The sequence below is a fragment of the Apus apus genome, chromosome Z (genome assembly GCF_020740795.1).
Source record: "Apus apus isolate bApuApu2 chromosome Z, bApuApu2.pri.cur, whole genome shotgun sequence".
Taxonomy (NCBI): Eukaryota; Metazoa; Chordata; class Aves; order Apodiformes; family Apodidae; genus Apus; species Apus apus.
This window is the reverse complement of record NC_067312.1, coordinates 62330544-62348139: the sequence shown is the minus strand read 5'-3', so window position 1 is coordinate 62348139 and position 17596 is coordinate 62330544. Positions and strand designations below refer to the sequence as shown.

The 17596-nt window shown below is 35.9% G+C and overlaps 1 protein-coding gene across 1 annotated transcript in view; it reads right to left on the bottom strand.

Annotated features, from left to right (window-relative positions):
• SNX2 (sorting nexin 2) overlaps positions 1 to 17596 on the bottom strand; it is a 35442-nt gene that overhangs the window by 2642 nt on the left and 15204 nt on the right. The window contains exons 3-12 of the mRNA XM_051641933.1: positions 14116 to 14279; positions 12809 to 12875; positions 12649 to 12692; positions 12419 to 12560; positions 8995 to 9073; positions 6274 to 6349; positions 4881 to 4994; positions 4560 to 4653; positions 2576 to 2781; positions 1439 to 1582 (exon numbers count right to left, since the gene is read on the bottom strand). Of these exons, the coding sequence (XP_051497893.1) occupies positions 1439 to 1582; positions 2576 to 2781; positions 4560 to 4653; positions 4881 to 4994; positions 6274 to 6349; positions 8995 to 9073; positions 12419 to 12560; positions 12649 to 12692; positions 12809 to 12875; positions 14116 to 14279 (1130 nt within the window). The remainder of the gene's footprint in view (positions 1 to 1438; positions 1583 to 2575; positions 2782 to 4559; positions 4654 to 4880; positions 4995 to 6273; positions 6350 to 8994; positions 9074 to 12418; positions 12561 to 12648; positions 12693 to 12808; positions 12876 to 14115; positions 14280 to 17596) is intronic.

Here is a 17596-nt window from a genome sequence, read left to right as displayed (position 1 = left end):
TTTAGTTTATATTTAATCAGGATGTCCTTCATGGAAGAACAGCCTGAAGAGTACCTGAAATACTATGTAGTACCTGAAACAATCCAGAACTCCACCAAAGAAAAGGTAAATTAGATTTCCAGTGTGTTCCTATCAAATCAACTTGCCTGAGACTTCATCTATAGGCTTAATGGATCCAATATCCCAGTTTCATTATGCTCAAATGCCAAGTCCTATATGAGCTATCAATGGGTAATAGTCTGCTATCTTGCAGTTTCTGACAAGGAGAAACATCTCCCTGTTCAATGAGTTATTTCTAGGACTGTTCTTTGGCCTTTTATTATCTTGGATGAACTCAAGCTGTGTAGGCTTCCACTTTGAAATTTCTCTGCCAGAAGGACTACTATTACAGAAATCAGCAACTCGTAACAAATTTCAAGGGCAGCAATAACTCAATCAGCACATTCAAATTGTGTGTTTACTAAAACTTTCTTTGATCAATAAAGTGGGAAAAATAAATCCCTCAGGAACAACGTAATTAATTATTTTAATATTGGGACTGAGAAACAATCAGCAAGTATTTCCTGCTACTCCCAATACTCCAGAAGTATTTTTGACAAGGAATTCCAGCTCATTTGTATTGTGGATGGATGGGTGACATCAAGAGGGGCAAGCAGCAAGATGTCACAAGAGTGACACTAAGTTTTCCCAGTAAACAAAGGCCTTTTTCAAGATAAAGAAAACGAAGTTAATGAGTAACTTCAACACTGTACGCAAAATACATTGAAGGGCAGAAAAAACAAAGCAGCATGTGGTTAGTGACCAATGAGGAAGCCAAACAAAGTAATTGCATAAGAAAGCTTGACATCTATAATGATGTTCTCCCATTATTTAATGGGAGAATGCTCGTGCATAATTAGAATGCATTAATATTAAATAGTTAAGTTGTCCTACCTCTTCAATTTCCTTAGTGAAGCATGATAGAAAAAGTGTATAAATTATGACACTTCAACATGTTAAGATTTATTTTTACTGAAATTACACCATATATACATATATATATGTATATATATATATAGGTAGATAGGCTGCATAATTAAGCAAAACATGGGAACAGTTCTCCATTAGTTGTCTTAGCTGGATGTTAGCTTTAGGAGCCAAGAGATGCCTACCCAAGTGAACTGTTAACAGTTAAAAGCATTATTTAACTTGTCATGTTCCCCTCCTCCCATTTCCCAGACTCTGTAAAGACAGCAATAACTGCCTTACAGATCTTACAATGAGTAACAACTTCGAACATTTAATATTTAAAATAAATTCCTTTTAACAATTTCAGTAAATATGGAAAACAGCAAATGAGTGATTTATAAACAAAAATGGTATAAAGTAGTGCATTAATGCAGCATGAATGAGTTAATGCAGAAAATCTCATCTCCAAAATAACGTTCAATAAAGTTACCTCTTTTATCTCATCTTTAGCTTGCTGCAATTTATCAGGTTTGTTGCCAAGTTGGAGCTTTGCTTCAGCTTCGCGTTTTTTTTGTAAAGTGACCTGAGCATCTTGCCACTTCTGCCAGCATTTCATTCGGTGATCAAAAACACCCTGTAAGGACAGACAAATTTGTTAAGCAACTGGAACTGTTAGAGCTATCTAAATTCCTAGCAAGAAAAGGTAATTCTGGATAAAGCAGAACAAGTATACTCAAAAAACCTCACTGTATCTACCACGTCCTCTTGCATTTCATTTGACAGAATGCTTCCACAGCTCAATACTTTCCACAAATAACAGGGTATTCAAGATGCATTTTCAGAGGCAACATTTTAGTGCCCCAAACCATTTTATATTCCTCATTCCATTCCAAACACTACCAAAACAACCACCACAAATTGTTCTGTTATGCAAATACTTCTCTAAATATAGATTCTAGTGAACTTCTCATGCATATGGATTACATGCATATTCAGCAATACATTTATGTTAGCAATGGAATAAGGAAGCAGAAGTAGACGCTAAAAAATAAAAATATATATCCCGAGAAATCTGGCAAGTTCAAAGGTATTTGTGGGCAAAATTTGTAGACACCCCTTCCTGTGTCAAAACCTAATTATACTGTGTAGCATGACTTACTCCAAAATTAAGTACTTGCTTTAGTGAGATGAAGATCCAAAACTGTATTTCCTATTTACAGAAACTATTGACTATCTACCAAATTAAACCAAACTACATTTTTGAAAGTTTATGAGCATACTGTAAAAATAAGTAACCTGAAAGAAACAAGTACAGTATGCTTAGACACAGAAGGGCATGGTGTCCTCAAATACTGTGCAATTAATACTGCTCAAAGTAGATCATGTTAACAATCTATATTTTTTGGGGGTCTTACTAATCCATTCACATTTTTGTTGACGACCATTTTTATCATTGGAACAACTGATCATGGATGCATGCATTTTACTCAGCTAGAAGTACAGGCAAAAACTTAGTCCTAACTGTGTTGTCATGCATGCAAATACACACATTCATTCACCCTAAATCTAAAAGTTGAGAAATGTGACTTTAAACACAAAAAATGGTATTTCTCCTAGTGGTACTCACTTTTACTGCAGCAATGAGACGAATATAATCCCCAAGTAGTTCCGAGAACACATAGAAATCAGCAAAAGCTTGTTCTTGATGCAATTGATCTATCTTCTCCTCAACCTCCGCTAGCTGCGACAAAGCTCTAGATAGAGCAGTATGGTCCTCAGAGTTACCTAACATGGCAGCACTTTTAGCAAAGGCAGCTGTGTTGGCTGAAAGCTCTGAAATACAGAAGTAATGTTCAGTACAACATTGTTAACTTGTTACATTTTCTGCATCACAGATCAGTGGACCAGTGACCTCCGCCCTGTTTCAACCCTAACTTCACCAATTGAAAAATAAGTTATGTTTCCCAAACCTCGTGATAAAGTACACAAGATCACAACGAAACCACATTTACGAAAAAAATCCTGCACAAAAAGGCTTTCCATCAGTAAATGTTTTGTTTTGCTGAACCTGTTAATGCCATGCCTACTCTTTCTAGCAAAAATATGGAAAAAACATGTCACTTCAGTACTATCCATCTGCCTACTTCAGACAAAATGCAAGTCCACAAAACAAAAGCCAAGTCAGCTACAGAGCAAATTAAAAACCATTCTAACATGTCTATAGCACAGTTGTTCCATGAAGTGAGAAAAAACCTAACTATTTCACAAAAGCACCACTCCCCTGGGTGGAATTTATCTCTATTGGACTGGTTTATTGACTAAAGTACCTTTAACTGTGCATACTGTAATGTATTGCCACATCCTGAACATGTCTTAAAAGAAAAAAAAAATTACACATACTAGCATGGCTGGCATTTATGAATGTACAGTTTTGAGTTTACTTATCCACAAATACCAGGGCAAATGCCTCATCAAATCCCATGTAAGTAATCTTGTACAAAGTTACGTCCTACAAATGACCTTTGAACAAATGGTTAATCCAAATTACTTCAGGTTTAAAAGTGCAGGTTTTTTTGGCACTGTGCTGTTTCAGCAGAATCATCAGAACACCAGACATGTTTGTAGAAGCAACATGTCTTTTAGATATGTAAAACCCTTACAATTTAAACACAGCTCTTAAAAAAAAAATCCACCAGTTTTTCAAATCTATGAGCAGGTGTCAAATCAACATTAAACAAACACTTTGATTTTCCATTACTCCTTAGAATAATCTTTAGTTTTTAGAACATCTGGCCAAGGATTTTTTACTAAAGAGAGTACTACCTATTAGCTATGAAAAAAGCAACTTAAAATATTTTCACATACTTTTGAAAGTGTAGAGTTGAAAAGTAACTATATTTTAACATAATACAGTAGTGTCAGAAGGAACATTTACAGTCCTCCTTGAACTACAAATCAAAGTTTTGGTGTTTTGATTTTTTTAAAACATCTGATGGAAAGCCGTCTTTGACAAAACAGATGCATATGTGATTAAAAGATAAACTTACAGACTTTGTTTCTCTCTAAATTAAGTAAACCAAAAGCTGATATTCTGAGACTACTTATCTTTCCAGAAGAGTTTACCTTAACAGTAGCTTGATCAGATATTATTATGTGGATCAAATTAAGAATAGCAAATTCCTGTTCAAAAGCTTAAACACACTTAACAGAGCAATACTGAGCCAAAAGATGTTTAAATGGATTTATGCAGCCACTTTTTGTTGAGAAGGGAATTACTTTTGGCTTAAGACATACAGATACATTTATGGATGTTTACTGTTTAGCATTGTTAGGTATGGTATTCAATCTCCACAGGAAAAAAATTACGCTAAGTCAATACAGTAACTTAAGGAATTACAGATATTCTGGTTAAAATTAAGATTAAAAATAGATATACAAAAAATGCTACAGCAGTTTAAACTAAAAGGTACAATTAGAAGATTTTTCCATTAAAATATATTATATTACTCTATTAATTTGTAAGAGCTCCAGCAAACTAAGACCTTGTTTCATCACCGTTTGCTACAGTTCTAAGTACTTCACTTGGTGCAACCACATAAAACTAAAATTACCTTTTCTGTGGCAGACTAATGCTTCAACACTAGCATGAAGTTTCCTAAGTTGCTGATCCAGATTCTCAAATTGCTGCTGTTTTTCTTCAAACCACTGACAACAGATGAAAGAGTCAAGCATTACAAATTAGATCACCAACAACATTTCTGGTTTTAAAGAAGCAAATTATTCATGTACTGCCAGGGTGGTCAACTGATACAGCTAAGAATTCAAGCCAATAAGCAAATTATTAACCCATTTTCTACTTCTACAGCTTTAAAATGCAGTTGTTGGGGCTCATTAATTCGTTTCATTATTCAAGCTGAAAAATCAGCTCTTACTGCATCCGATTCATTCATCTTGATTGTCATTTTGTTGACAGCGTCGGCAGCCTTGTTCACCATCCTCAATAATCCTGCTCCACTCAGAGCCTGGGTGTTAACTGCTCTCGGCAGCTGGAATTGAATGACAAATAAGGGCACACAGACTGGTTAAAAGGATGGAGGTTTAAGTGGGCACAAGGGGGAAAATAAAAGGATATAGTGTTTTCTTTACTCGTGTGTTTCAGTATAGTGGAATCTAATTTCTCAGATTTACTACTTCTACATTCTCAAGAGAAAAACTTAAAAATATAGACTATTTACTTTTCTTCTACATCTTTACATTTAAATGGAACAAACAACCCACTTGTCCAAAGTTGTTACGAAACAGCCAAAAGTCCTAACTAGCCACCTATACACTACAGAGAACAAACTGCCACTACAGGAACGTAAAAGCTTAGATTTACAACAAATTAAATGAAAGAAATTCTGTGAAACATTTATTTGCAATGCAAGATTTGAATTATGTGCTGATTATAAAAGGTTGATATCTATTTACCTTTCAATATATGCCAGATTTCAAAGCGTTCTCAGGCATGTAAAGAACTGTGTAGCTGCTTAGGTGTTCGGAAATCCCCAGGAGTAGTTAATAAAATATAAATTCAATTGATATTATTATTTAGGCTACTATGAATATGCTATAAAGTGTCACCCCTTTGTCAGAATATTTACCCTTCATGTGATGTTTTGTCTGTCAGCAGCACTGACAAACCCACTCTAAGTGATCTACCAATGATGCTTTTGTCAGCTGTGAAGTCTCTGGGACTTATTAGTGTAAGTAAGATATTGACATTGGCCAAAAGACAGTTCAGTATTACAGTGAATCCACTACGCACATTTATAAAGAGGTGTTATGTAACTTTAACAATGTATTTAACATTATGAAAGGTGTCAGATTGACAGCAGAGGTGACTTAAGTCCTCCGTTTGCATAACATCTAGCCTGGTTAGCAGCATTGCTAGTGCTTTCCACATGATCCTACTGATACACCTGAAGTTGGACTTACAGAGGTTAAGAGAGATGCTTCCAAGCCAGTTTAATTCTTCATCTTACTTAACAATCAGTAACATCAATTATGGATTTTCATTGTGTGCCACAAGCTTCTCTCAGAGCTGGACAAAACAATTTGTTTGAAAAGTCACTGATCAGCAAACAGGTTTTGGTCACCACCCCTCTAAGTTTTATCAGAGGATGAGGTACACCATTACTTAAGTAACCTCTGCCACTCTGTCCCATGAAGGGTACAGTGCAATTTGATTTCCTATTAATTTAGGGGATCAAGGGTCAATAAAAAGAAAATACATTGCTTTGTAGGTTACCATATGTAGAAACAAACGGAACTGAACTTAAATACCTCAGAACTTTCCAAGAATTGTCTTAAATCTGGATCCTGTAACAAGGTTGGGTGTTTTACTGTTCGTTGCAGATACCTATGATTTTAAAAATTAAAATATTAGATAACAAAATAGATGTAATGTGCCTGACAGCATTGGAAAATCCTTCACCTAAAGAATAGCTACAACGCAACACACAACTTCCCTCAGTATCTAATAGGGCTTGAACACTTCCAAAGTCATCTCTAGAGGGTCACATGATATTTCAGTGTCCATGCCCCTTCAGTCCTTTGTGTCTCTGCTGACTCTTCAAACTGTATTTATGCACTCAGTAAAACTTCCTCCAACAAGCACTTAGCCTAAGTCCTATATAGAATTACAAGGTAGGACCATCAAGCTGTTGAAACATATATTGAAGCTTTACTCTAGTAAGGCTGCCATAAAACCTGAACTTCAGATCAAAGTAATGCAGCCCCACACACTCCATTTCACAATGTAACAAACCAAAGGTGAGGGCAGTGGTTTCTAACATAGTTTGTTTACAAAAGAAATTCCTTAAGGTGGAACGTGCTGTAATTATGTGTTGCACAGTGTTAAAATATTATACTCCATATTTTCAACAGCTGAGTGAAGTTCTCTTCCTTTAATAACAGCCAATTTACACCATTAAAAAAAAAAAAGATAAGCCTGTTTAAACATTCTTGTACAGTGCAGTGTATAGGCTTTTTTTTTTTTAACAGCTAATTCTGACTGAATTATTTTAGAGTTATAGAAAATCTTGGAGAAATTAGCTGATTATGTTTCAAGTATGAACTATTTATTTGCTGGGCAGATGAAAGCCTTCAACTCACATTAGTTCTAGTGGACTCCCCATTCAATAAATAACAATTAAAAAAAATAAATCAATGAAACTCCTTCCTTTTGCAATTCTTTACATTTCTGCTTAGGTCTAAAAACTACCAATGAATACAGGTTGAAGAGAGAAACTTCTCCCTTAAAAACTGCTGCAAATTTGCCATCTGCTAAAGGCAGCTGCACGTTCGTCATAACTGATTTTAACCTCATGTATTCACAGAAAGTGTCTGACATTTTCATGAATTCTGTATAGAATTCTAGTACCTCAAAAGATCACGGGAATACAAAAAAGTATGTGCTATTGCCAGTTGAGATGTAGTGACAGAATACTATAAACAGCATACTCTATTTTTTGTAAAGCTTTAGTTTTGCTCAAGTCTCAGCAGTGAAGTACTGGAATACCTCCTGTACACTCACTAACTGCTTAGAAACTGCCCTAGGAAATTATGTGGGCTGGGACTTTTAACTGAAAGTCCAAGTATATCAGAATTGTAAATGTAATGTATTTTTTCCATTCTCCATTAGATATGGCCACCAGACCCTTATTTTTCTTCCTAAAGAAGCTAGGGGTTGCAGTGAAACTATTTTATGCATTAGATTGCTCAGCCTTTCTTTGCTTGTTCTACACTCAGTAACATGTACAAGTTAAAAGCTGATAAGGTAAGCAACCAAAGATATTTTTCTTTAGAAAACTGCTGCTAGAGACTAGTCTTTACTCTGAGGGAGATGTTTAACTGGAGATATCTGGCAATGTGCTTGAAGGCATCTGGCAGACAGACTTGTAGTACATATGGTCACTATTCTAGAGTGTAAATTTTAGTGAACTCAGCTAACAAGGTAAATTGCTTTCCTGCCCACTTTCCCCATAGTTCTAGGTTCAAAAAAGAGCAAATTGTTTCAGAGTTTCATTCCAAATGACAGAACAACTTTGGTAACTTCTGGGTGCAATTTTAGGGGACAAATGTTTAAGCTGTATGGCAACTTTCAGTAACAGAAACTAAGATAGAATATCAGTATTCTGAGGTTCAGTGTCATTTCAAATGTTCTTCTGTTACTTTGAAGGGGAAAGATATTAGCAATGGGATTCTGAAGATACACTTTTTGTTGAAGATTGGCTCTGGAACTCAGTTCAATAACTTCACACATTAACTGTTACATAGTTCTTTCAACATATTATTTAAAATGTTTGTCTTTTGTTAATGCTCGAGTTTAACTGAAGCTGTTATATGGTTTATTGCTCCCATATGATGAAAATGCATGACAGCAGTGGGTATATCATAAAATAACACAAAAATTAAGGCTGTATACTTTTTAAAATTCTACTACTTTGTAAAGGCTTTACTAGCCAAGTAAACAAAGGGAAATGATGCAGTGTATCAGTGACAGAATCCTGCCACGGGAAAGATACATAAACAATATTAGTTGTAGACCAGTGCTGGGTGACAGAGACCCTGTATCACTTATGCCAAAATTCAGGTAGACACCTCAATGTATTTTAAGTCAGGAGAAGGGTATTTTACTTTCAAGTAACTGAAACTTACAGCTGATTTTCCATAGAAAAGACATACTGCTTAAGTGCCTTAATTCCTTAATCTCCAAATGTTTAAGTAAGCTGATAAAGAAAGTTTTACTTACTGGATCTCTGCAATCTCAGTTTAAAGCACCAACCAGTCTGAAAACAGTTAGCTACAATACTCTATATGAATAAGACTACATCTCCCATTATTAATGAGAATTATTCAATTTCTATACAAACATTTGGCAGCTGAATACAGCCTCCAGAATATATCTAAGTACTGATGGCTCAGATCCCAATTACAGAGCCCATGTAGTATATTACAAGTCATTATGAGGCTAAATAAGTTTTAATTAGATACATACATTACCTTTCTAGAGCTGCTCTTCTTTTCTCTACAAATTCAGTAGATGAAGAATCTTCCTTGCCTACTTTAACTTTGGTCATGCCTTTGAAAAAAATGGCATCATATTGATTTTATCGTTAAAAAATCAGTAACATAACCAATGTGATTAGAAGATAAAAGTTCACCTAAGTTTATGTATTTAAGTAAAATTACAATTAAAAACACTACACAGGAACAGAAAAAACATCAACACTGCATGCTGCATGGTTTTGTGGGAGCAGCTCTGTGAAATATACAATTTCCTGTAATATATTAATTGTGACTAGAGGTGATATGAAACTAATTTAATTTGCATTTTGAATACAATCTAAATTTAAGATCAGAGTCCTACTGGTCACTCATATTCAGAAGAAGAAAAGTTATCCAAATAAAGCAGAATAGGAAAATAAATCTCAGCTTGTAAACCTATAAATTGGTAAGCTAATGAGCAGTATTTTCATTCTTTAATGAATTTTTAAGGTTCTAAAACAAAGAGCTTTTTAGTCAACTAAGGCAAACTAACCAGCTCCAAAAATTCTGGAGCATATGAACAACTACAAACTGAACGGAGAATAAAATTATCAGAATAAAATGTATGCAGCTTTACACTGCTTCCTCTGCCGAAGTCAAGAGAGGCCAAAAATCTGTAATAGGGAAGTCAGACTTACTGATGTATCGTGGTATGGGAAATACATTCAACCTCAGCAACAAAAGAACTCTAAAACTGTCAAGACTGTCAATATTTTTCATGCTAAAGACCCAAACTCAGGGAGTTCAGGAACCTGAGTCCCATCAAAACCAGCATGAAACACTGAACATTCATAATTATTTCCTAAAACACAAAGAAGTATGTTATGATACAGTCCAAACATCTTATTTCTCCCTGTAGTGTATTCCTGGTCTGTTAGTTCTGTGCTTCTCCAGCTCCTAAGGTTCTGAATAGGTACTCTGTGACCTGCCAGGTCAGCAGTTCTCAAAGTTGTTCCTCACCCGATCTCTCTTCTGGCTTTAGAAGTTTCACACAGTAACCCACAGAGGGGACAAACAGCATCCTTACAGGAACAAGGAGGGACCCTTAACCTCTCAATGAAGCCTTAGTTTTTCCCTTGTCTGTAACATGATGAAAATAAATCCGATCGGCATTTTTTCCAAAAGCATACTGCACAGTGTAGTGTAACTGTAAATCCACAAATTCATCTATAAAGAAAATATGTATTTAAGAACAAGGATTAAAGTATTCCAGAGTAAGGTAATTCACATGCCTCATCTCTTTGTATTAGAGTATTACTATTCATTAATATTTCACTCCACAAAGCATGAAACACTGCAATTTAATACAAAAGATACTTCACATTTGATTCCAACAGAAGTTCATAAGGAAAAAACTGAATATGTAATCAAACTACCAATATGAGAAATTCCTAACTTGTGATATTGATAATTATTTCTAGCACTCTAAACCTTCAGAGGAAAGGATCCATGACTTAATATATTACTGACTTAAAAGCAGAAAATGTGATCTTCCAACACACACGTAAGTAGTGTGGTAGTTTGGATGAATGTTGAGCTCTAGCTTTATCACTTGACTTTGTGGTTAAGGTTTGAAATGCCAGCCCCTCTTTTCCATCACCAAAACAAAGCTTACAACTCCAGGTGAAATCAACAGTGTAACAGAATGAACACTCTATGGACTTCTGTACCATACACACTGCCTAACACTGAACGTTTGATATTTCCTATTAAAACTTCAAAAATAAACATGAGTCATGTAAATACAATATAGAATCACAGAATTGTTTGGGTTGGAAGGGACCTTACAGATCATCTAGTTCCACTCCCCCTGCATGGACAGGGGGACTCCCACTGTACCAGGTTGCTCGAAGTCCCATCCAGCCTGGCCTTGAACACTTCCAGAGAGGAGGTATCCTGAACTCTCCTCAGCAACCTCTTTCAGTAATTGTTCCTCACAATATTTTCAGCTGTTTCGCAAGCTCTGTGCTTTAAGATGCCCCGTTTTAAATGAGCCTAGAATCCCTTCTTGTGAGTTAGAAATACATGGACTACATATTTCTGAATAGAACTAAATATCACTTGTGCACTGAAGTTCAAGTTTAAAGAAGGAGTTTCATGCTCTTTGGAAAACATGCTACAGGGGCTGTGAGCTTTCCGAACTTACCTGTAGTTTAACAAAGCCTCTATCTGAAGTGACAGTCAGTGCTTGCTTACACTGCAATAAATCCCACCATTTTACACACTTCCAGAGGTTTATTCTGGCTTTGTTAAATTTGTACCTGAAATCCTGTCTAAGCTTTATCTTACAGATTAATTTCACTGTGATGCAAATACTGTTTTTCCATGTAATTGCACACTGTCATAAATACCTTATACACTGTATCATCCAAAGGACTTGACTAGAAGCCTCATTCCATCACCATAAGCCCTGTTAGCATTTGTAATTGAACTTACTTTCCTAACACAACAAATTGATTATTACAGAATCTTATATTGCTTTCAAGAACTACCAACATTTTTTATCACATTTTAAATCATGCAGACAGGAAAATGCAGTGCTTTCCACAGATTTAAAGCATTATATTCCCAAACTTTATGCTGTCTACATCTACTCAGTCTGCCTATTCTACTTACATGAAAAGCAACTGCTCTAATTAGCTTTATAGACTAAATTACTGAAAATAAATAAATAAATTCCTGACATTCCCTACGTATCAAACAGGGTTCTAGAAGCCAATAATTTATTTATAAGGATACAGGCAAAAGATTTAAACAGATTTTAATGTTTAAAACGTTTAGCTGGAAAAAGCCTCTACTACTACAGCTCATAAATCTGAAGTTGCTTCAATGCATCAGGCACGTTTCTTAGATTATGAAGAAAATATCTGATCCTTCAAGGCATTCCGGAAGACTAGCATCACTCAAAAGCATTTTCTGAATTAGAACTCTGAAGAATTAACTAGAGGTTTTAGCTTTCACCATGACTAAAAGAAACGTATAAGAGGGGTGGAGTATCAATGAAGCTCTGTAAACTGCAAGCAACTGATAACAGTGCAAGTTAAAAATAAACTTCCATTTAACACCTTATTTTTGATAATCAGCTCTTGAAAGGCAACAGTGAAGAAAGAAGGCCATGTATTATGAAAAAAGTCCTTCTGATTATCAGTGCTGGTCTGAGTTAGGAAAAGGCCAGTACACATCTTTCCAGTTTAACCTGAACTTCTTAAAATACAGAACAGAAAGAATCTTTAATAGTTTGGACCACCTCATAAGCAGTAAATAATATTTGTGCAGAAAAGTAATTAATTTACAAGCCCAACAGGTAGAAAAATACTTAAGTTATATGACAGTACTTAAATGATATGTTTAAATTCAATCTTGTACAAACTACACTTACCTACAATACTTTTTTCTGGAGCTGGAGGCACGATGTAACCGATATGCATGTACTTTGTTGCTAGTTTGCTGTGCAAGCCCAGAAAATCGCTGAATCTTCGTTTAACAGAGAATTCATTTTTGTGGAACATGGAAAGCGATGTCTTAAAACAAAAAATTAATTATGAATTACTCATTCAGCTACTCAGTTATGATACAAAGTTATCTACAAGTACTTGTTGCACTGTTTACCTTTGTTGTTACTCGGTATGCCATATAAGCATTCATGCCATCTCCTGTAAGAAAATTAAGATTCTTATCCTCAGACAAGTTATTTTAATCCCTCCACACACTTCTTGTCCCAAAATACACACTCAATAGCTTTTCATCTGACTAGGCTCAAGGAACTTACCAACTTTCTCTGGGTCTGATACGTTGATTTCTATATCAAACAGGTCTCCATTTGCTTCCTCTTCAATCTAGGAAAAAGATATGCCAAATTTAACAAGGGAACATGCATTCATATTTTGCAGTGTTACAAGGATAAGGAAGGATGAGAAAAAGTCAGTATGTTTGTATAACGAAAAAAACCCTTCCAGACCCAGCATTCAATGTTGTCAGTATGATTTCTAACACTGATTGTCACTGCAACAATGTTCATGTGGTGGACTTTCCAGTGTTAGTTTTACAGTTGGACTTGATGATCTTAAAGGTCTTTTCCAACCTAAATTATTCTATGGTTTTATTTTAGGCCTTCCTGCAAAAGCTTTTAGTGTGGCAGCCTTTCCTCAGGACCTGTTGGCCTCAAAATTTTTAATATTTATCTCAGGGGCATGGTCATTGTATCTCCTCCAATCCCAGCAGATACTATGGCTCAAAAGCCACTCTCATTTGTAATGTTTTATGTCTCTAATCAAAAGACAGATACAACTTGTGATTAATAGTGTCTGTAGCAGAAGAGCTTGGGAAGGAAAAAGACAAAATTTTCTGAGAAGGCAGAATTTAATTATTTTTCATATAATATACAAACATCTGATAAAAACAGATTTTAAAAAACACCATGGCAGAAAGGAGAGTGTACCAGGGCTGAAGGAGGGAAAAATCAGAATAAAATTATATCTTTTGATAGCCGGGGAAGCAGTCATCACTGAGTTACAGACAAATTGTTTGCAAACTGATTTAGCAGAGGCACTGCCTAGCATGAAAATACATCAGAAAGAACAGCATTCAGCAATGCCAACACTTTGAATGGAACATCAAATGTAAATAGCAATGTTGCAACTACCATTAGCGTCAGCTGTTTCTTAGCATGCAGGACAAAGCTAACACTGCCTTCCTCCATTTCCACATTAACAACAGCTTCAGAATCCAACTTGAAACTTGTAACATGCTAATAGGAGTTGCAATTGAACAAACATTTCTATACCAAGTGGATGGCCTGCTTCTACATACATGTTTACAGTATCTATTCTGAAGCAACAGAGGAGCTTACTCCTCCCACTACAAACGTCCAATATAATACCTTAAGTAATGAATCATTATGGTCTTTTAAAGAATCAAACTCATACTAAACTTAATATGCAAAATAAATAAAGTTTTCTTTCACATACTTCCTCTCAGCAAAGAACGATCCTGTGAGTCAACACTATCACTTTAAAAGAAGAAAAAACATCAAATAATAAACAAGTCATCTCCATAATTTAGAAGTTCACCGTGTACCTCTTCTCTGCTTCTATCAAAAATCACAGGGGCTGTTACACTTTTCGGTTCCATTCTGGGAGCTACTAATGTAGTAGGCGTTACAGGAGTAGTTGCAGGAGTAGGTTCTGGTGAAAGTATTGGATCCCTCTCTGGACTGTCCAGTGAAACTTCCTCTGTTGCTTCTAGAAAAACATTCTGAGTTAGCAAAGAAGTTTTTCTGCAATAGAGATAGCTATGCATCATGAAGATAACAAACATGCACTGTAAAACACAATGACATACAACTTTAATAAGATAATCTGTAAGTAACACCCACGTGTCAAATAATTTCTTTCAATACAGAGATGAAACTAGATGTGATAACTGAACTTATAGTACACAATGAGTTAAAGGAAGACTGATAACGCGATATTTTTTTTAAATATACTGTTAGGTAAACAGTCTTTTAAAGTGGTATATAATTTATTTCTGCATGAGATACTGTGAAACGAAATTAAATTCCTTTTACCAATCAGCTCTTTTTTAGCACCTGTACCAATTTTAGTTTTTACACTCTGAACAACAGTTGATTTAACCAGACAGGCTGGTAACTGAGCAGACCAAGCCATGCATTTAATTGAAATTATACAACAATAATACACCCTGACCCCTGCCAAAAGCCCGTAACACATACAATAGAAATATTAGCAGGTAAAAAATCAGAAAGACTAACCATCTTTAGTCTCTATCTTCAGTCTCTTCGGGGCTTAAAATGGCTCACTAGAAACAACACTTTTTCAAACTGCAGACAGCTCATCTGTCTTTAAAGAGGAAGTAAATCTCTCCTCTACAAATCTTGCATGATTTTTCCTCCACTAGCTGGTTTTGACCACTGACAAACTACACACTTCCTGGGTATACAGAAGTTCCTGTTCTAGTTTAAATTACTAATGCTGTGCATTTTCAAGAAAACTAGCTCCTTAAAAGATAATACTGACTACAGAGCAGTAATTTGATACCAGAATTAACTTCCCAGTTGACCTCAAGTCCTGTTACAAACTTGACTTGCTGTGGCAAGTATGTCACCACGCAGGTAAAAGGGCACTAGAACAGATCCACTCAGGGTTAAACAAAGTTACCAGAAAGGTTCAATACCAATTTGGAAAAGGGCTCTGCTTTCAACTTCTGTCTATATGACTCACCCAAATTTCAAAATGAAATAAGCCTCATATGTTGTATACATCATATATATGAAAGTATATACAATATTACGTAATATAAAACAAATTATAAAATGAAGCCCTTCCACTTTCAATTCTTCTTTTTTCTACAGCCAGCTATATACCAGCACTAATGTTTAGGAAACAAACAATCACTTCTCTGTACCTTTCCATTTTAGACAGGCTTATAAAGCAAGTTTTAAAACAATTCAAAGCAGATTTCTCACTTGAGGCGGCTGAGAAAATATTCCTGTTACTGTAAAAGTATGAAAGGTGTGACTTCAACTTAAAACAGCAGCACTGAAACCAGATGAAACAGAAGCACGCTCCTTCCCAGATCTCATTTTTCAGACTTGCTTCCACATGCCCACTAGTACTAGAACTGATCTAGGTTCTATATCACATGGAACTCCAACCAGGACTAGCCCCCTGCTACTGTTCTGCAGATACCTGAAGATACTACTAAGGTGCATTATTTCTGTAAAAGAGAAAGTGACAGGAAGAAGCAGTTGGAAAGGCACAGAGTTTTTTTCAGCAAAACCAGCAATGTTAAGACTTTATCCATTCCAGTATTTCTGAAACTATGCAACCCCAGGTTGGTTGGACATGAGCAAACCTTAAAAGGCACTGCCTACTAGCCCTCCTTTTCTATTTTCATAGAGGAACTTACCCAAAGTAAATCATATCTAATTTTTTGATAGTGGTAGGACAGTTCCTTTAGGTAGAAGAAAGGAGAATTTATGCCATCTCTGTCCTTTTACCTAACACCCCCCAAGTTTGGATGCATTCTGCACATTGCATACATCTAGAAGAGTGAAATGGAAAAGACAGTGGTAAAGGGTGTGGGGACAGAGAAGGACAGAGCCTAGGATTTTTGTTTAAAACACAAGTATTGAAAGATTCCAAAAGGAAAAGGAAGTACTAGTATTTCTATAACAATACCAGGCTTTTAAAATTTCTAGCTATTTTTTCCCTCTCAGAAAAGCAGTCTTAGAGTAGTATATAAGCTGTCTTAGAGTAGTACATAAGCTGTAGACCTCTTTTCCAAGAAATAGATTTGTTCTGATGAATGCTGGCATTTACGCTTGTTGTACACATTATTTCACTTTGAGAAATAAGATGACATGGTCTAGATTCAAGTTACATGGACAAATTTTCTGTCTGTTTTACGAGGGGTTTTTTCCACCAGTGGAAACTGGTGGAAACTGACACTTTCAGAAACATTTGCTTGATATATTAATTTTAGATTTTCCCTTTGAAAACTTCAGAATTAGGTTGTGGTTTTGTGGTGGGTTTTGTTTGGTTTTTTAAATATTCTGAATTAATATTTGCATGAAAAATGAAATTTTGCATGTCTTGCTTTCCTGAGAAGTTCTCAAAAGCGTAAGCTTTTCTTCCATAAAGAAAGGCAACTGCTCTGCCCAGCTTTTGGGAGGAAATAATTGAGATCTAACCCTTGTATCGGCTATAGCAGTTACTGGCACATACTAAGCACTCCTACCAATCTAATGCTGTAAGGCTTCTACAAATAAATACCTACTTTATAAACAGTCTTTGTTATGTATCACTGTCAAGATGCTTACCTCCAAAAGAACATGGAAACACCTCATCCTGCTGCAGAAGACAACTATGTAAGTAAGCTTAACTAACATTCTACAGTCACCTACAACAAATTGAGTTTGGAGACTCGCAGGGTAGATGACATTGCCCTCTACAACTACGTGAAAGGAGGCATAGTGAGGTTGGCCTCTTCCCCCAAGTAAATAAGGACAGGATGAGAGGAAGTGGCCTGAAGTTGAGCCAGGGGAGATTTAGACCAGACATTACTAAGAATTTCTCTACTGAAAGAGTGGTCAGGCACTGGAAGAGGCTGCCCACGGAGGTGGTAGAGTCACCATCCCTGGAGGTATTCAAGAAACATGTAGACATGGCACTTCAGGGCATGCTCTAGTGGGCATGGTGTTTTTTTCTGGGTTGACAGTTGGCCTCTGTGATCTTAAAGGTCTTTTCCTACCACCATGATTGTGTGAAGTTTCTGTTAGCACTCAAGCATGGGGCTCAATATCAGCATTAGACAGCTCTTGCTTCTTCACTTTTCACCATCTGTATTTGTCAAACACCATCTTGGAAAGTGCAAGTTTGCAGCTCCTCACCAGCAACTCACTTAAGCTGGGTAAATTATTTTTACTGGTCACACTTAAAAATGTCAGACCTCTAAAATTCTGACATGGCTCAAGTGTTTAAATTGGCTTATTATCTTCAGAAGTTTACTCAGGTGATCACATAAACATGGAAATGTA